Source organism: Monodon monoceros, unplaced genomic scaffold (genome assembly GCF_005190385.1).
Source record: "Monodon monoceros isolate NGI ecotype Baffin Bay Population unplaced genomic scaffold, NGI_Narwhal_1 Super_Scaffold_13, whole genome shotgun sequence".
Classification (NCBI taxonomy): domain Eukaryota; kingdom Metazoa; phylum Chordata; class Mammalia; order Artiodactyla; family Monodontidae; genus Monodon; species Monodon monoceros.
This window is the reverse complement of record NW_021703769.1, coordinates 42682529-42702445: the sequence shown is the minus strand read 5'-3', so window position 1 is coordinate 42702445 and position 19917 is coordinate 42682529. Positions and strand designations below refer to the sequence as shown.

The 19917-nt window shown below is 55.6% G+C and overlaps 1 protein-coding gene across 1 annotated transcript in view; it reads right to left on the bottom strand.

Annotated features, from left to right (window-relative positions):
* The window catches only part of ACSS1 (acyl-CoA synthetase short chain family member 1), a 42729-nt gene extending 28843 nt beyond the window's left edge, over positions 1-13886 (bottom strand). Inside the window, exons 1-2 of the mRNA XM_029219656.1 lie at positions 13589-13886; positions 5823-5919 (exon numbers count right to left, since the gene is read on the bottom strand). Of these exons, the coding sequence (XP_029075489.1) occupies positions 5823-5919; positions 13589-13880 (389 nt within the window). The 5' untranslated portion in view covers positions 13881-13886. The remainder of the gene's footprint in view (positions 1-5822; positions 5920-13588) is intronic.
* Between the last annotated feature and the right edge of the window lie 6031 nt (positions 13887-19917).

The following is a 19917-nucleotide window of genomic DNA, read 5'->3' as shown; positions in this document are numbered from 1 at the left end:
CCCTCCTGCAAGCGGGTCTTGGGCAGCAGACAGAAGGGTCCAGCACGGTGGGCACGGGGGGCTACATGTCAGCCAAGCATCAGGGCGGCCCTGCAGGGTCTCAGGGCTGCCTGCCGGGCTGCTCCTTCCAGGGGCCTTGATTTTCCACCTCAGCCGGAAGAGGAAGTGGCCAAGGAGCGGGCGGGGAGGGTGGGGGAGGGGCCTGGGGTGACAAGCATCCGAGCAGGCCTCTGTGCTGCCCCGGAGGGGACCCAGCACAGCCACAGCAAGGCTGTCGGCCCCCCTCCCACCACCAGGTCTGCAGCTGCCAGAAGCCGAACCACACAGCTGGAACAGAAGCACCTCCTTAAAGACTGGTCCCCAAGGGGCCAGCGCCCCTTCCCTCCACAGGCTGCTGCCCCTCCACCTCCCACAATGCAGCCCCCTCCAGCATCCCCTGCACAGCAGAAGGGAGTTCACAAAAAGCAGGCATCCAGCTCCAAGGGAGACATCTGTTATGTGTGGTCCTCCAACTAAACGTCCGCCAGAGGGTTCCCAGAAAGGGCCCCATCAAGGAGGTTCGACTCTCTGTGGAGGTCATTCCTGCTGCAGTCCCAAGACAGGGCCATTGTAAAATGTGAAATTCCAAGAGCCTCAGCTTGCCCAAAAGAATGAGAAAGAAAACCAAGTGTCACGTATAGAAAGATTCAAAGCACTTGCCAGCTTCAAAATCTGGAGCCAAGTCTTAAAGGAAAGTTAAATGCTGGTTTAAAACCAGCTCCATCCAAGTAACCCAGAGCTCCTACTGGATTCTGAGAGCCAGCACGGGGATTCCTGACCAAGTTTTGCAATCAGAGTTACTCAGAGGTCAGCAGGGGACACTGCACACAAGCCTGGCAGCCACTAGCTTCCGGTGCCTCCGCCGAGGAGAGCCCACCGACAAACCCACTTACCCTGCCTGCCAGGGGCCCCTGTCCTGGAGCCTCATGGTCACCGGTCCTGGTTCACCCCAAAGCACCCCACCCTCAGCCTCACTATGTCCATTAATGATCTTCTCCTTCAGTTGCCCTAATATTTTAATAAAGGAGTTTGCTCACTGCAAACTGTAGTTAATCTGGGGGTGAGAAGCACCAGGTGCAAGGGTCGGGGGGCTGCCTTTTAGCGGGCTCCAAACTGTTCTCCTGATGTGAGGACCTCTCCCTGCAAACCCCACCCGGCCCTCCCAGCCGCAGCAGCCACAGGGCCACCCGTGCCCTTCCCCTCGTCAAATCTGAAATCCTCTACTGACCTCCCTTCACCTGCCCTGACCTACAGCCAAATCAGACCCACATCCTCCCAGACCCAGGTCTGGGCTTTCATTCCCCTGTGCCGCTCAACACCCAGCACCCAGTGGAGGAGAAAACAGGGTCAGAGAGCTGGAGATTTGCTCCAGGTCACACACAGCTGGGGACAAAGCAGGCGGGAACACAGGCCTCCGCCCAGCCCGCCACCTCACCCCACAGTGCGCTGGCCGGCCCTGCCCTCGGCCTCCATGCTCGGGCCTCCCCTCCTAGGCCTCCCAAAACCCAACCCCCCAGCACTTCCTCAAAGTCTTCTCCAACGGCGGCGTTACAGCAACTTCCTGCTTCCTCCCACCAGAGCCCACAGGGCCCTTCCGTGACCTTAACAAGTGGCCACGTAAAGACACCCGGGGCCCGGGGCACAAGCCAGCTTCTCAGGAGGTGCCTCCAGGCTTCAGAGCTCGCGGCACCCTCCACCCAGGGGTGCTGGTGTGGCTGCCCCAGACAGAGGGCTGCCCCAGGGGCTGGGCCGCACTCTGTATTCTCAGTGGGCCCCCCATGCTAGGCACCAGTAACGCCCAGTGCCTGGTCGGCTGGCCCAGGCAGGAGGCATCCTCCGCGCTGGCCGAGGGGCTCTGAGGCAGGCAGCGGGGAGGGGGCCTGCCGTCCACTCTGCGCCTCTGGGCAGGGGCTCCCCACTGTGCACGCCCCACCATAAGAAGGCCCAGCTGGAACAACTACAGAAATCATCGCCTCTAGGGCTGGACCCACAGTGGAAGCTCCACTCGGCTCACATGTAGGCACATGGGAGGTGCCAGGCCTGCTCTCCCCACTGCAGCCCAGACGCCCAGCTCAGCTGCACAGCCTGGCCATGACCACAGCAGCGCTGCCCTCATGGCAACCTGCGTTCACAGAGGAGGGCCAGGCCAGGGCTAAAACATGCTACAGATTAATTAAAAGGTCACATCTTAGATAAATAACAAGGGCCTACTGTAGAGCTCAGGGAACTATATTCAATATCCTGGGATAAACCATAACGGAAAAGAATATGAAAAAGAATATATATGTGTATAACTGAATCACTCTGCTGTACAGCAGAAATTAACACATTGTAAATCAACTACAGTTCAATAAAATAAATTTTTAAAAAACTTTTTTTTTAAAGGACTCATGTCTGGACCCCTGTTCAGAAAGCCTCACATGGGAGATCCTGGTTCAGAGCCTGGTGAATACTCCCAGGCTGCTCTCTCCTCTGTCCGAGCGCAGGCACCCTCCACTGAGAGGCCCTGAGCACAGAGCACCAGGGCCAGACACAGCGTCTGCTCTGCTCCATGCCCTCTGCCCGTCCCCAGCTTGGAAACCCCTGGCCCAGAGCCCAGGCTCCAGGCAGGCAACGGTCTTGAGCCCCCGCACCACCTGCCTAGAGGACAGGGATTTGTTTATCCACATCCCCATCGCCAAGGGCCTCTAGAATCTGTCTGCTTAAACCGAATGTGAAGGACCATCTTGCGAAATAAGCACGTGGACGGCTGGAAAGGACTGCTCCCAGTGCTATCTGGCTGCACAGCCTCGGGGAGCCACCCAGATTATGTGCCTGCCTGGCCTCTGCAGCCCTGGCCTCGGAGGCCTCAGGCGGTGCCAGGGGGCCCAGGTTTGCAGGCCTGCTGGCTCGCTGGGGAGAACAGCTCCCTCAGGTCAGTTCTGAACACACCTCTGGGCAGAGGAAGGCTGGAAATCGGATGGGCGGCCCTCTGGCCCTGGGTCCAGCCTCAGGTCACAGGCTGCCCTCTTCCCCGGGAGACACGTGCAGGCCATCCCAGGCTGATCCCAGACAGCAGAGGTCCTGCCCCTTCGCCTCCCATCAGGGAGGGAGCACCGCGCCTGAAGGACAGAACCCCAGCCCACGAGGCTGTCCTTCTCCCAGAGCCACGCAGCCGGCGCCAGCATGAGGCGCCCCACACGCTGCCTAGCGGGCCCCCAAGGCCTCAGCCCGTCTGCCAGGGTGAGCCTGGGAATTGCCGCCAGCCAAGGAACAATTGCAGGCGGGGTGGGGCCGGGCTGAGGACACTGCTGCCCCGGGGTTCCCAAAGCTGGTCCTGCCAGGCCTCCCCCACCCTAGGGAGGTGCAGCTGCACATACACCCCAGTGCTCACAACCCTGAAGACAGCAGACAGGCCACCCCCAGGCAATGGCCCAACTTCCAGAACAGGAGCAGGGCGGTGCCTGCAACCCGGGAGAGCGGTTCCGGAGGATCCTTGAACACCAAGAGCAGGTTGTAGACATGTGCACGTTTAGGGCGTGTGTGCGAGGGCGTGTGCAACACATGTGGACCCACATATCACTAGGGCTTGGGACAGGAGGGGGTTCACGTTACAAGCTCTCTGATGATTCTTCAGAAATGCACCTCTTCAGAAGAATTCAGCAGACTCAGGAGGGAGAGGCTCTGTGCACCTGAGGACTGAGATGGGTCCCGCAAGCTTAGGACAGACCAGGCAGGCGTGGTCCCCAGGAATCCACCTCCAGCACCCCAGCCCGTGAGAACCACATCCCCACGCAGTTTCCTTCAAGGGCTCAGACCATGGGTCTGGAACTTGGTCTTCAGGTCGCCAAGGCCTGTGACCATCCTGGGGCACCTTGGGTGCCACCATGTGAGACACTTGGCAGGAATGCACTTTACTTTAGTGGCAGTTTGTATGCTGGCAGGACGACGAGCACCAAGTGTAGGCAGCTCTCCTCTGAGACAGGAGGAAGAAAATCTCACGTCAAAAACCTAACATGACCAGGAAAATTATGAATCCAAGTCCCTCAAAAACTAGCTGCAGGGGCTTCCCTGGTGGCGCAGTGGTTGAGAGTCCGCCTGCCGATGCAGGGGACACGGGTTCGTGCCCCGGTCCGGGAAGACCCCACATTCCGCGGAGCGGCTGGGCCCGTGAGCCATGGCCACTGAGCCTGAGCGTCTGGAGCCTGTGCTCCGCAACGGGAGAGGCCACAGCAGTGAGAGGCCTGCGTACCACAAAAAAAAAAAAGAAAGAAAAGAAAAGAAAAACTAGCTGCAATTACAGACAACCCGTTCACACACTTCTCTTTTCCCTCTAACAGTAAATAACAACAGTCACCTGGCACTAAGACCAGCTGAAGTTTGTAAAACCATTTCTTCAGGCTGAGCTTGTTTATTTATAGAGAGAGAATAATAAATTCTTTGCCTGTACTTATAGGTTTATACCTTGCCCGGGGCTGCTCTGCTATGGAAATGAAGTTGTTCTTCGTTTTAACAAGATGGCTGCAGTCCTGAGACTCCCCCCCAGTTACAAACACACACTCAGCAGTCCCGCCGAGCGGCTCTCAGAGGCCCGACTCGGCCCAACCCCAGTTCCAGGTCCCGGTCCACGGGAGGACCGGAGAAAATTAGCCCACAGCTGAACTCCCCTGACCTCCTCCACCCCCACCCATAGAGACTTAATCTGCTGGACAATCACACAGAGATGAAGTCGGGCCAATAAGGGTGAAGAACAGCGGAGCGGCTTGTCTATTAGAGCAGTGCCCCCAACTCCGGCGTGCAGGGCCCGGGGGTCCCAGGCCACAGTGCTGCTGATGCGTGGACCCCATGGAGTCAGGAGGGTGTCTGTCCAGGGGACCCAGGTCAGTGCAGTGACTGGCAGTAAAGGCTGGGAGGGACTGTGACGGCCGAGGGGTATTGGGAGCAGGGGAGGGACAAGCAAGGCAGGACGCACTAGGAGCCACAGCAGATTAACGAATGTCACTTTGCTCCATCCAGAAGTTCAGCTGAACACAGCTTCCCCAGGCTTGGTGCCCTGGATCTGTGATAAAACCTGCGTCTGAAAAACAAGCAGGAAACCAGGGGTCCCCGCGGTCAGGACTTGCTCCTCTGAACCCTCCTCCTGAGATAGCGCTGGAAAGGTAAGTTGAAGCTTGAGCAAAGGGCTTTTCCCGCAGGGATGCGGTGACAGACCAGAGACCTCTGAGCAAGCCAGTCCCGGGAGGGGGCAGGGCTTTAAGGCCAGCACCTGACCCCAGACGCCGGGTCCGCTCAAACCCCCCAACACACAGGCTTGGCGTACACAATACGTGAAGAATTTATTTAAGGAGTCACAGATACAAATATCAGGTGGAGCCCCTTTTTGTTTGTTTTATTTTAGCCCCTTTTTAAAGACCATTTTATTTGTTGTGCCACAGCTGTAAGCACACTAAGAGGGGCTGATTTTAGTTACCCCAGCGTGTACTTTATTCAGTCCATGTTCATGTTTACTTTTCCTGAGACCAGAGAACATTTCCCAAGAGGAAACATGGCCCCTGATACTCATATAACCCCCCGCCCAGAACAGGTCACAGTCACACAGGACCGCACCAAGAGTCTGCCCTGTGCCTTGAACGTTTGTCATATTTGTTTCTGAGGACCCAGTTCCTTCCAGGGGAATCTAAAGACAACAAGTATTGCCCAGGTAGGCAAGGAGGCCGGGGCTCCTCCTGTCACAGCCCGGCAGCAGCGTTTGGTGCTGACGTCCAGCACGACAGAGGTGCCCTCCCTCAGGGGACACATGGTACCTGTAGGTGATCCTCACTTCAGTTCCAGGCTCATCCTGCTCCCAGATCAAAGCGACGCTCTCCGGGGACTTCCGAACATGCTGATCCAAGCAGTTGACTGCACAAAAACAGGTTCATGGACATTACACTTGGTGCCACTGGAGTCGGAAAGGGGAGGGTCAGGTTTGCAGTGGTTTGGGTCACTGGGGTGGACCCTTCCCTCATCAGAAGCGGGTTTCTACTTCCTTGCAAGGAGAACGGTGATAGAGCCCGCAGAAACGAGGTGGTCACTACCCAAAGATGACCTCGCAGGTACAGGTGACCCCTGGGAATGCTCTGAAGCAGGTGCTTCACACCAGGAGTCCCAACCCCGGCCCCCACCCAGGGGACCCTGACCCGACTGGCCCCGTGGTTTTCAAGGCTCCCTGGCGGTTCTAACGTGCACGGCCAGGGCTGAGTGCCGCAGGCTGGGCTGTGGGAAAGAAGACTCGATGCAAACACGGAGCCCCGAATCAGTGCGCGTGCGTGGGGTGGGCTCTCGTGTGGTGGAGGTGCGATCCAGGACAAGGGCCCACATCCCTTCTCAGGTGTCCAGCCAGCACCCTGCCCCAAGAAGTGATGCAATGATGGCAAAATGCCTTGCTAGTTTTCCGGGAGGCTCTGCTCCCTTCCCCTCCATTACCCAAGCTCAGGTCACATGACTGCCCGCAAAAACAGGTCAGTTGTGCTGGTTTACCGTCAACCCGAAGATTAGTAGGATCATGTTCATTGCTAACCTCCTATTCACCACCACTGGCTGGACTTCAGGGTGAGCTTGGCTCTGGCCGGTTTGTGCCAGAGCCCCTTCCAGCCGGCCCTCGTGGCCTGTTTTCATTACGCACTTCCCTATCAGCAGAGGAATAAATACCACAAACAGCTCTGGGGGCAGCAGCCACTGCTCACCTGGTCTTCAGGGTCACCCTCATGTCCAGGTACATAAATTTTTCTTGGTTTTTTCTTTTTGGGGCAGTTACTATCTTCTCCAAATCAATCTCCTCCTACATAAATGGGAGATGCACCCACTGCTGCATCTAACTCACAGGGCTGGGCCAGCATCAGGTGGAAGGCAGCACTGAGGTGCTACCACCGGAATCCAAGGTCAACTACCACCTGATAATCACCCTGCTGCGAGTTACTACAAATATTTCCTGATGGAAAACCATTCTGACAAAAGTTATGGGAGGCCCTCCCCATAACAAACCACGTGATTCCCATAATCCTCAACAGGGTGAACTCACATGAAAACATTTACAAACTTTAGCTTGTGTGTGTGTGTCTGTGTGTGTTTTTCTGTGTGTGTGTGTCTGTGTGTGTGTGTCTGTGTGTGTCTGTGTGTGTGTGTGTCTGTGTGTGTCTGTGTGTGTGTGTCTGTGTGTGTGTGTCTGTGTGTGTGTGTCTGTGTGTGTATCACATTTTTCCCTCTCAGGTTATTTTATCTGTCATTTACTCTTACAAATTAAAAAGTTTCATTTCAACTTTCTGGCTCCTAACAAGTATATAAATTATACCTCAAAAAATTTAATAAATAAAGATAGATGTCATGGGAAAAATTACTACTTACACAGGAAAGTTCTTTGAATGACTAGAAAAACAGAAGAGAAAAAATGCCCAAAAAATAGAAGAGAGGAAAGCAGGAAGGCAAACTGAGAAGGGGCTTGGTGGCAAAACCTGGATTTACACAATAAACCCAACATCAATGTGTGTGTCAGTCTGGTCCAAAGTTTAGAAATCAAGAGTTTTCACACTAAAACCACAGATTTCTGGCTTCTCTTGAACAAGCAGCAGATGAGGCCATACCCTCACCTGGCAGCTGAGGTGGTGACCACTCTCAGCAGGGGTGGATCCCGTCCCCTCCCCTCACTGGCCGTGCCAAGTCTGCTGAAGGCCTTCCTGCCTCAGGGCCTTTGCACAGATTCACCCTGCCTGGGGTACACCGTCCCACCCTCACCACTCCTGCCCTTCATCTGGTGCCCACCCTCCCACAGGTCCCAGCCTACACATCCTCACTCTGTTATGGAGCACTTCTCTTCCCTTGGACCTCATGCCTCCCAGACTCTTAGCTCTTCCTGCAATGTATCCAGCTTGCTGCCCCTCTGTGGGCAGGGGCCAGATGCCCTGTTCCTGTTTGGACACCTGCAGCCTGACCCGGGGCTCAGAGCAGAGGAAGCACCTAAGCTATGGATGACGGATGGACCTCCCAAGTCCCTGAGCTGGAGGGCAATGTGGGGTCCAAATGACACCAGGTTGGCCCCATGCCCAGGGGAGGGAAGAGACCTCTTCTCATCTTCATGGCTTAGTCCCTCAAGAAGTTTTCTTTTTGGTCTAAATTAGGGCTTCTAAATTCCCCAGGATCCCCAGAGGACTTATGAGCATGTAGCGAGGCCCCACCCTAAGTCTCTGACTGAGCAGGTTGGGGTGGGCCTAAGCATTTCACTTCTACCAAGATCTGACATGATGCTGTGGTCCAGGACCACGCTCACACAGGCGGACATACGCACACATGCACTCACGTCTACCTGGTATGTATATTCCCAATTCCAGGGGGGCTTTCTTTTTCCAATGGGGACAGGAGTAATTAAAGACTCTTGCGAGCTCTGTAAGACGTCTGGCCACGCCTCCACTGGATGGTGGCCTGGGGTCATGGTTAAAACCATGCTCTAGAGCCAGGCCACTGTCCAACCACTCGCTAACCGCTAACTGCAGACTCGCTTGTTTATCTCTAAACAGCACCGCTAAATCTCACTCTCCTAATCCGTGGTGGTGGTAATGGTTCCAGACTCTAGGAGTCACGGTAGTAATTTGATGCCACTGGAGTTTTCCTGCTATGGGGTCAGATGTTGTGGCTGTGTCCCCAAGGGAAACACAGTTCACAACTGCCATGGACAACACTCAGATGACACAGCGCCCAGAGAAAAGCATAGTGCAGGGTGTGGGGCGACGTGGCTCTACAATGCCACGTGTATGTTGGCTCTTAACACGTATGCATGGCTCCCGCTATTGCCTCAACAGCAGAGAGGAAAACAAAAGAGGAAGGAGGAAGGGAAGGAAACTCTTACATCCCCCATTTTTAAAAAAGTCTCCACCCAAAGAACTGGGCAGTGGGACAAGGCAATTCCCTTTCCAAGTATTTCCAAGAAGAGCTGGGCAAGAAGAGAGTGCAATTTAAGGCTTGGCTCAAACCGGACTTCTTATTTCAAGCCTTTTCCAAGTTTCCCAGCACACAATGATCTCTCCCTCCCACCACACCATTCAGCGCTCACTCATCTTCCCAGCTCGCTAAACCCTCCCCCATCCGGGTCAGAAAGTCCCTGCAGGCAGAGACCATGTCCCTAAGATTCCTTCAACACGGGAGGGGGGCAGGGGATGGTGGAACACACTTCCTAATTCTCCCCTTAGCAGCTGTAAAAAGCTTGAGAACGTTCCCCAGGGTGGATCTGCTCCTTTACTGATCTGTGGTCCGTCTCATTAGAATGCAGGCTCCGAGGCACTGGGGCATTTTCTGCACCGTTCACCACCAAACATGAGTTGGAGCCTTTATTTCCACATCTGTACAAGGGGGCCACCAGACACTTCATGTTGGTGTCACAGGTATGATGGGAGATGAAGCATCATCTCATTCACCTAAGGACAGGTCTGCACCCGGGCCTGTCACAGCTCTGCAAGCAGGTAAGCTGGTGTGTGTGGTGGGTTTGGGTTTGTTTTTAAGAAAAGGTGATGAGAGGGTCATCATTTCCATCATAAACATGTACACACAAAGGCAGACATTTTCATTCAACAAACTCTTGCTGGTTGTTTAAATGCATCCCTGCCCCTCCCCACTTTACAGAAATTCAATTTTAATCCGAAGAGATAAGGGAGTTAATATTCACAAAAGAACTCACAATAGGTTTTCTTTAAATAGGAAACCTCCTTGGTACAATTTGAGGTATTACATCAGTCACAAAAATTGTATTTGCCAACTTTCCAGAAGCATCTGCTATTTAAAGTAAGTCGCGTCTCTAACAACTGGGGAGGATTCAGACTTTTCTGAGGGACGCTCCTTCTGAGACCTGAGGTCATGTGTCCACTTAGAGTTCCTTGAAGGACCTGAGAGAGCTACTTCAGTCGCTGGAAGGACCATGCAACGCCGGAGGCAGGCTCTTGCCATCTCAGTGTGTCTGCCATCTGAATTATTCGAGGCACATCATGAAGAGGAGAGAGCTACAGCGAAATGGTTTCCACTGCTGCAAGGAACGTTCTCAAAAGCGTCCAAGGAATCTCTGTGTTCAATGCTTAGTTAACAACAGTGTCTCTATACCCGAGCTTGAAAGTAAGAATAAACACACTTGTTTTTTAAAATCAGACTCAAAGGAGAGTTTAGTTTTGTGTTTTGAAAGCAATGCGTCACTACCCTCCAGTTCTGCACTTGCAACTGCCTGACATCTCGGAGTTTATACCCAAGGAGCAAAGACATCTGTTGAGCCCTACAAGGGAAAGAGCCAAACTTCAAAAGCTGGAAAGAATCCTTTTCAGAATGTGGCACTGCAGGGGGGGGTGGCTTTACCTCCCCAACCCAGGGCCTCTGACACCACGACCTACCCACCCCTACAACAATGGCCTGGCTCTCCCAGGATCCAAGAAGGGCTTTCAGAGCCACGTCAGCCACCTGTGTGCCCTCCCCAGCCTGCTTCCTGGAAGAGGCTGATCAGGTGGAAATCCCCATGGTCCCGTTCAGAGGAAGCACAGCAGGCTTAGCAGCACTGATGAACACCAGGTTCAAGGTCACAGCCTCCTTCCAGGATTCATTAATAATTAACAAAGGCCAGTGAAGAGTGCTTTAGAAGTGTTTTCTCATTCAATGGTAACAGCAGCCCCAGGTGTCCCCAGGTCACCCGGCGCTGGTCAGAAGCCTAGCAGCCTCTGCCTTGGTCTCTGGGACCTCTGGCCACCAACGACCCTGGGCCCAGTCACCACCCTGTGACAAGCCCCTTGTAGGTGCTTTGGGCCACAGCTCCAGCTGAGCCCAGCCTGCAGTTCAGGCCCCAGACTTGGGAGTCAGCAGCACGTAGATGACTAGAGTCACGTCGATGACAGAGAGCAGAGGCAAGCCACTGCCAGCCCTGTCCAAAGTCCTGACCCATGGAATCGGTGAGACTAATAAAATGGCAACAATAGGAACTGGAACAGAATTCAGTTACGCACTATTCTCATGTTACAGAAGAGGAGACGCACGAAAGAACAGTTAGGGGAGAGAGGGAGGGATAAATTGGGAGATTGGGATTGACATATATACACTACTGTATATAAAATAGATGACAAATAAGGACCTATGTATACACAGGGAACTCTACTCAATACTCTGTAATGACCTATATGGGAATAGAATCTAAAAAGAGTGGACATATGTACATGTATAACTGACTCACTTAGCTGTACAGCAGAAGCTAACACAACATTGTAAAGCAACTATACTCCAATAAAAAAATTAACTAAAAAAAAAGCACTTGGCAAGACTTTAAAAAAAAAAAAAGAACAGTCGGGGAAAACAAGGATTCAAACCCAGGTGTGACTCCAAAGACACACCTGGAACGACCCAACAGTACAGAACCACCCACAGACTCTTTTTGTTTGTTTAACAGAGTTGTCTCTGTTAAACAATTCCCAATTCTGCCCACTTTAGCAGGTTGGACATAGGTCAGTGGTTCTCAGCCTCAAGTATGTATCAGGAGCACCTGGAGGACCCTCCCCTGGGTTTCTGGTTCTGGCCACCTAGGATGGGACCTGAGAACTTGTATTTCTAAAAAGTTTGCAGGTCGTGCTGATGCTACTGGTCCAGGGACCACACTTTGAGAACTGTATGTACAGACCTTCCTGAAGGGGTAAAGGGAGTTTCGAGCGATGCTCCTTTGGAACAAGCCATCATCACACAATCGTCACACAGACAGATCATGCCAAAACACCCCACCCAGCCCACAACTTTCTAGTGGCTCCCAGGGCAGCCATGGCTTGGCCTGGTCCTTTTTCATACCATCACCTCTGTGATTTGCAGACACTGGCGAACAGCAGAGATATTCCTGACACATGAGTGGGTTACATACACATTTGAGGTGAGAATGCGGCTGAAAAGCTGTTTTTCTACAAGGCAGTTTTCAGTTTCTGGCTAAGGTAACCATAAAGGAGAAATAAGTGAAGAAAAAGGGGCAGAAGAGTTGCTTGCTGCTGCACCCTGACCCTGACCTTGACCCTGACCAAGTGAGGCTCAGGAGGCCCTTGCTGCCTGTCCCATTATGTCTGTCGTTACCCATCCCCCCCCCCCCCCCCCCACCCTCCGACCCCCGTCTTATCTGAGACTGAAAGGTGGCACATGTTCAGAGTCAACCTTGAATGTCCCGCAGCCTCAGGCCTCCCAAGTCCAAGGCAGCTTCCAAAGGAGCTGCATCCTTCTGCGCCGTCCCTCTGCACTCAGCTCTCCCCCATCCAGGGCGCATTCCGCCAACCCTGCAAACCTAAGGGTTTGGTTTTTTCCCAATAGTTCAAGGACACTTGCTGCTGACTCAAGTTTAGAGAAAACACTTCTCTACTGAGTCATTTTTATTAAACCAGCAAAGCAATATACCATATGAAAAAAAATCTGGTCTGAAGTTCCCTTAAGTTTCTTTGTTTGAAAAATAACTGCAAGATGCTACCTATAATTCTATGACTACTTCTGAATTTCACAAGTTGAAATCACTACGACTTATTGGTCACCAGTAAGTGCCAGGCCCGTTCCATCACTCTATGTGCCTTGGCCTCATAACCAGTCCCTCAGGTGGGCATTACTGCCTCCGGCCTACACAGGAGGAGACTGAGGCTCAGAGGAACAGAAAAAATGGGCCAGTAAATGGTGGAGCCTGGGAGATTCAGACCCCACTGCCCAGTTCAGGCCTTGGCCACCAAGACCTACAGATCCTTTCCTTAAACACCCCCTAGATCTCACCTATCCCCAGTTACCCCCTTCCTCCTTGACAGGCAGCTCCTCTGACGGCCCCACCCCAGGCCTAGCCTGCCTGGGCCCTCCCTCACTTCCTGGGCCTTCTCCGCTTGCTGGGCAGGGCGTGGGTGCAGTGCACCCTTCCCCACCCCACCCCAATCCCAAATCTTGACAAAAACAGTAGTGGATCCAATCTCAGCAGACACCAGAGGACTGACTGGCGGTGGAGCTGGTTTCTGGGATCTCAGTCGCACGAGGTCTAAAGCCAGCCCCATGGGTCTTGGGGGCGAGGGTGAAACTGAGCACTGGGAGGCCCCACCATTGCCTCCTCCCGCCCGCGGGCTGATCCCCGCTGCCGGCCGGGCTTCCTCCTCCCCGCCACCCGCCACTTCTCGATTTGTTTACACGAGCAGGGCTGCTCCCCAGGCGGGTCCCCGGCCGGCACCTGGCGGTGACATCGGCCAGAAGCTTTTCGGTTCTGTCTCTGGCGCCGGGGCGGGAGCAGGTAGTCCTGCTCCTGGAGCCCCTCGCCGCCTCCACCGCGGCCCGGCGCGCTCGCCGTGCGGGACGGTGGGAGCCCCAGTTAAACTTGGGGGACGCCGGGTGCCCGAGCCGGGACTGGGGAGTCGGGCCGGGCCGGGAGTCTCCGGGGCTAGTGGTTGGGGGCGGGGTGACTGCGCAGCTCGCCGGGGTCGAGTCCCGAACGCTGAGGAGGGAGCATGTGGGGCCGCCGCCGGCTGGGCTCGGGGTCCCCTCGGGCCGCGTGAGCTGGGGCGCCCCAGCCCCCAGGCCCACTCACCGGACACGTTTAACTGGCCTCCCAGGAACCAGCCGATCCTGCCGCTGCGGAAGTCGCAGTCGCTCACAGTGTGGTAGGGGGTGTCCCACACCAGCACATCCCGCGCCAGCGGCCCCCAGAAGGCTGCCGGCTCGCTGGCGGCCAGCGCGATCCGCTCCTGGTACGAGCCGGCCGGCGCGGCGGGGGCGGAGGCGCTGCCCCAGAGCCGGGGGGCCGCCAGGCCCCGCGCGCCCACCCCGCGAAGGCCGCCCAGGAGCCGTACGACACCGCGCCCCAAGCAGCTCGCCGCCATCGCGCCTCAGAGCCCCGCGCGGCTGTGGCAACCGTGCTCTCCCGTGCCCGCGCCCCGCCCGCCCCCGCCCCGCCCTCCGGCCAACGCCCAGCCCAGGCCCCACCCTCCGGTCAACGCCCCGGCCAGGCCCCGACCCCCGACCCCGCCCTCCGGCCAACCCCGGGCCCTACCGGTCCCAGTCTGAAAAATCTACCCGCCCCACCTCGTCCCACCTCATCCCACCTCGCCTCTCTTCTCCCACCCTAGAGCGGAGCCGGGAAGCGAGAGGGAGCAGCTGGGGAAGTGGTCCCAGAGCGGGCTGCCGGGGTTTCAGTTGGTGCGTCCTCAAGCCCCGACGGCTGCGCCGCGCGGGGACCTGCAGATACGCGCGCCGCGGACGCCGGCTCTCCCGGGCGCCCGGAACTGTCTGGCGTGGGAGAGAGCCGGCTCGGCCTCAGGAGACCGACGGAGCGAGGCCCTTAGGTGGGTCCGAGGACCACCAGTTAGGTCAATTCAACACCTCAGAGGCTGAAGGCAAAGTATTCATCCTTTTGGGCGCCCTTGCGAGTGAACCCTCTAGCGGCCTGGTCGGCCTGTACCCGTCCCCCGCCCCCCACCAAGATGCCCACACACATAAGCAGCCCCTGTGGGCTATGGGCTGGTCCTGGGCGCAGGAGGCTGTGGGGACCTGGGGCGGTGGTCTGGGGTCCGGTGCTTTCATGTGGTAGAGAAGTAAACGCTCCACTAACCGTAGCTGATTTGGAACCCTGGGGAGTTTTCGCTCATTGCTCCAGCATCTGTGGCCTGGGTTCAAAACCCGGCGTTCCTAGCTCTGTGACCTCGGGCGAGTTCCTTAACGTCTCTGTGCCTACACCACCTCCACTACTGAACTCACTGAGTGCCCCTTCCAGGTTGCATGTTTCAGACACCAACTCTTTTATTCTTATGCAGCCCTGAGGAGGGGGAAACGGGAGTGATACCTCCCTCCCTGGGCTGTACCCAGGAAGCCCAGTAGTGGGGGTGGTGTTCTTGTTGTCAAGCCAGGAAAGATAGAAGGGAACCCACAGAAACTTGTCTCAACCAGACTCTTAAATATTACAGCACCCACAAACTAAATACATAATAAATAAGGTAAACAGAAGGAAAAGGGTAGTTTTGAAAACTGGTTGGTTGAGTTCTAGGCTGGGGAACCAGTGATAACTAGCACTAGACATGGGCCCTGCTCTGTGCCAAGTGCTCGACCTGCATTTTTCACTTAATTTAAAAATTATCTAATGCTATCAAGTCCCGCCCACTCTCAACTCCTGAGTGGAAAAAATGAGGGTACTGAGCCCTAAGAAATAGGCACATGGTGGGCAGAACCCTACTCCCACCTCAATTTCTGCTTCAGCACTTGGCCTGAATCACCTTTTTAATAGAATAAATAAAATTGAAATAGGGAAAGACCATAACTGTGGCTGGGGGCCCCAAAGATGGCCATCAACTTCACCCCCTTGTGTAAGTGAGAAGCTCCCCCTCAAGTGGGCAAGCAGTGCTGCTCTGACTGTCCCAGTCCAGGCCCCGCAAGGCCACAGCTGCAGCCCCTGCTGTCCTGGAACCCAGCTGCCATACTGTAAGCTCTAGCCTTCTGGAGGAAGAGGCCCCATGGAGAGAATGTTACTAAATGCAAGTCCGTGTGCCTGATGCCTGTAAGGCCAAACAATCTCAAAACATCGGAGTTTGGAGCAGAGAAACATTTATTGCAGGGCCATGCAAGGAGACAGGTGGCTCATGCCTTAAAAACCCTGAACTCCCCAGAATATTTCAGCAAAGCCCTTTTATAGGAAAGGTGAGGGAGGGGCGTGGTTAGTTGTTGCAGACTTCTTGGTGTCAGATCCTTTGTTCTTGAGGTTAGGTCATGGCCAGGTGATGATGTTCCTATAAAACCTCCACCAAAACAAATGTTATTCTCTGTTCTGACAAGAAAGGGAAGGGGAGGCATTTAGTTCTGTCTCCATGCCTCCTTGTGGCTTTTAACACTTAACAAATCCCATAAGCAAAGCAACATCATTACCCTTCATTTTACTTGTTCAAGGTCCCAAGGCTTGACTTTCACCCTCCAAGGCTAAAAGGAGGGGGTGCATGCGCCGGCCGGTTACCTTACCTGGCAGCATTCGTCCAGCACCCAGTCTGGCTCCTCCTGCCAGTGCCCAGGCCCGACTGAAGAGGGAGACCTCAGCTGGCAGCACCCTCACGGCCAAGTCCCCAGACCCTGACCAGCCGTCATCACTGAGGGAGCCAGGTGCCCAGGACCCGGCTGGCCCTCAGGTCACCCAAAGTGGGGCCAGGTCCCTCAGACTGTGACCAGTGGAGACTGCCGCCGCCATCAGGTCACGGAGGTGGGGATGGGGGAGAGGTACGTTCTGCTTCAAGGCCTGGGCCTGGCCAGTGGGCAGCCGAGGCCAGGGCTCTGGAGCTCCGTGGGACACAGCCCCCAGCCTGTCCCCGGGCCCCCCAGGGCAGATGGCCGCAATCCACCTCTCAATTCACTCTGCCACCAGGACACCCGCCAGCTGACTGTAACAGCCACATAAAGGCAGCTCAACTGCCCCACCCCTATTACAGGAACAGTGGGCAATGTACATGGAATTGACTCTAAAGAAAGAAGTACAGGGGCTTCCCTGGTGGCGCAGCGGTTGAGAATCTGCCTGCTAATGCAGGGGACACGGGTTCGAGCCCTCGTCTGGGAGGATCCCATATGCCGCGGAGCAACTAGGCCCGTGAGCCACAACTACTGAGCCTGCACGTCTGGAGCCTGTGCTCCACAACAAGAGAGGCCGCGATAGTGAGAGGCCCGCGCACCGTGATGAAGAGTGGCCCCCGCTTGCCAAAGCTAGAGAAGGCCCTCGCACAGAAACGAAGACCGAACACAGCAAAAATAAATTAATTAATTAATAAACTCCTACCCCCAACATCTAAAAAAAAAAAAGAAAGAAAGAAGTACAAAGGTGGTGTTTCCTTCAGTAAAGAGAAGTGATTGTGGGTACAGAAAACACTGCTGAGCCAATCAGGTGGTACAGATTGCACTTCCTGCAGCCCAGTTTACCCAGGATGAGGCCAAGGCCACCAGCTGCCTCCTGGAAGCGGCTCTCTGGGAACTATGGCAGGTGGAGCCATACCCCACCGCCCGTCTGGCCACATCCACAGAGCAGCTTCCCATGGGGCCTCGGCAGTTCTGAGAGCAGCTGGTCGTCTAGGCAGCGTGGGTCACAGAAGCCCCTGCCCTTAACACAGGCAGGACCGTCTGCTGCAGAAGGCTGCAAGTTGGCAGGTGCAGATGTGGGAGGCCTGGGAGGGTTTTCAGGGGAGCTGGGCTCACTTTACGTCTCAGGCCTGATGTTCAACTCGGAGACAGCAACCCTCACAATCCTAAGAGAAGGTTGCCCTGGTCCCCACTTTACACATGAAAAAGCAAACACAGAGAGGGGACACGCCCACCTAAGGCGGCACAGCTGTCAAGTGGGGGGCCTTGGCCCCCAGCGCTCACAGCTTTAGCAGCTTCAGGGTGTTTGACTTCTTAGTCAAACACATTGCTCGGAGCACTGGACCCTCCTGAGAAGCAGCTTTGTAGATACAGGTTCGGGAGACCCACCTGTCCCCCTCAGCAGACCCAGCACTGAGCCACCAGAGCTCCCTGCTCCTTGGCCCCTGTTCTCCTCGCTCTCACAACTCCCTTCAGTGATGGACCACCACCCACCCCGTGTGCATGGGCCAACATGGAGGCTGTCAGCTCAACAGCAATGAACTAGACACAACCCCTGAGCCCAAGGGCACGACCAAGGAAAGGGGGAGACAGGGGGACAGGCACCAAATCAAATGACTGAAATGCAAAGCAAAACCAATACAGAAAATCCACACTAAGAGCCTTGAAGTGGGTAGGAGGAAGGAGAGGATGCAGCTGCTGGGGGTCTGGGATGGGCTGCACAAGGGTATCAGGCTCCCTGCCCCCAGGCCCGCATTTCCCAATGTCCCCATGACCTCGGTGGCCGCGATGACGTGTGGGCACACTCGTATCCGTGGCTTCAGCAGTTGGGTCTCCAGGACCCCCACGCAGTGCCCTGTAACCCTGCGCACCAGATCCCCGGGAGGGAGCATGCACACAGCAGCCCCAGGGCAGGAGGGTTCACCACCAACGAGAGACCAGATGTGAAAACCAGAACAGACTCCAGGTGGCACAGGGCTGGCAATGGTGTCCTCCCAGAGCTGGGGACCCCCATCTGCTTAGGATGGGGCCATGTGGAGCCAGCAGACCTCGGGGTGGGTCTGTTCTCATGCAGCTCTTGCAACAAGCTCCCTAAATGCCGTCAACACCAGATCCTGGAACCCCTTAACTCCCTCTAGCCCTCTGTGAGCAGGAAAGACTGAGGTGTCATCCATCCACAAACCACAAGAAGGACTTTGGCTTTTGAGTTCTCCGTGGCCCCCAGCAGACACTCCCACAGTCCACAGTGGTCAAGAGCGCCATCAGAGAAGACAGTGGCATCTCCTGTGATGTGTCTTTTGTACCTCCAGGAACCGGTTCTCTCGCTGCCCAGGTCCACAGGGACCTCACAGCCACGGCCCCTCCCGCCTCTCTGCATGGACACTTGCTGTGGCAGCAGGCCAAGGGCGATCACCAGACACAGAAGGTCCCTCTGAGGGCCGAGCTCTAGGAACTGTGAGCCGTGGCCACCGTCACCTGTGGATCAAGCCCTGGCTTCCTCCTCCGTCCACCTCGAGGAAGCCGTGTGGACAGAGAGCGCTGTCAGGGAGCCAAGACAAGCGCACCAGGCCCTCGCGCTGCCCGCAGCCCACCGTGCAGTAAGTGCCTCGGTGTTGTCATGTGCAAGATGAATGAGTGGGAGCCAGACCCTGAATCCTTCGGCTCTCGAATGCCAGGTGCTGTGTTCATCCCGATGGGGATATGGCAGACAGAGTATCCGGCTTTTTCTGTTTCCGTAAAATCATAGCTTCTAAGGCATGGGGGTTGCACAGGCGTATTTAAGGGCTAATGAGCTTAAATCTCATGCCCTCCCCGCCCCTTCCCTTGTCTTTCTTTGGCTCCCAACTAGTAGACGGCCCCCTCCCAGCTAGAGGGCTGCTGTTCTCCTCAGTCTGCTGTTTCTCCTCCCACTTCAGGGCTCCAGCAGTGAAGTCATGCCTCCCTCCCCTCACCCCCGAACCCCAGCTCACTTCCTGCGGTCTCCTGTTGAAGCCGGTCCCCCTAGAAGCAACTGTATCCTGGACTCAAGTGCAACCAGGGATAAACAGATTTTGGTCCAACAGCTTCTGAGAATGGCAGCAGTTCTGGCTGGGAACGTTTGTATTTTGACATGCATAAAATTAAAAATTGAGGGCTGGGCAGCCAGGGAAGGTGCTCTCGGCTGAGTCTCGGAGTTTCCTTTGAGACCGAACGGCGAGCAGCGGGCAGGTAGAGGGGGAGGATGCTTCTACTGCCAAGGGCAAGGGGGCAGGACGGCCAAGGGCAACACTGCTTAGAAGAGCCGGCTCCCACACCAAGACTTCATCCTGAACAGCCTGTGGGTTTCCCACACACGCCAGAAAGCCCCTGTGGCCACTTGTCCTCGTGGTTCATCCTGCAGGTCCATCGTCTGGCAGAGGCCTGTGCAGTCCCCTCACTCTGAACCCGAGGTCCCGATGCTCAGTGGTGGCTGCCCTGTCCCCTTCATGGTCTCAGGCCAGTGGAAATCCCTGCTCAGACGCAGACGCTCGTTTTGCAGTGATCGCCCTGGATGCTGGGCTCCTCAGGATCAGAGGAGGATGAGAGGTACGGAGTGAAACCAGGGAGCAGCTTCTGGGCTGGTCTGAGAGATCGGTCTCTTTTTCTGCCTGAGACAGCAGAGGCAGCTGAAAACACATCACCGTCCCTACCTGGGGCCTCAGGAATGTCTCTGGGGCTCCCCAGCCTCTCAGCTCAATCAACCCAAATGTGAGGGTTTATGATATGAGCACAACCTTGAGACAAAGGCCATGACAGGGAAGGGTCAGCCAGCAAATATGTGCTGACCGCCTGGGATGG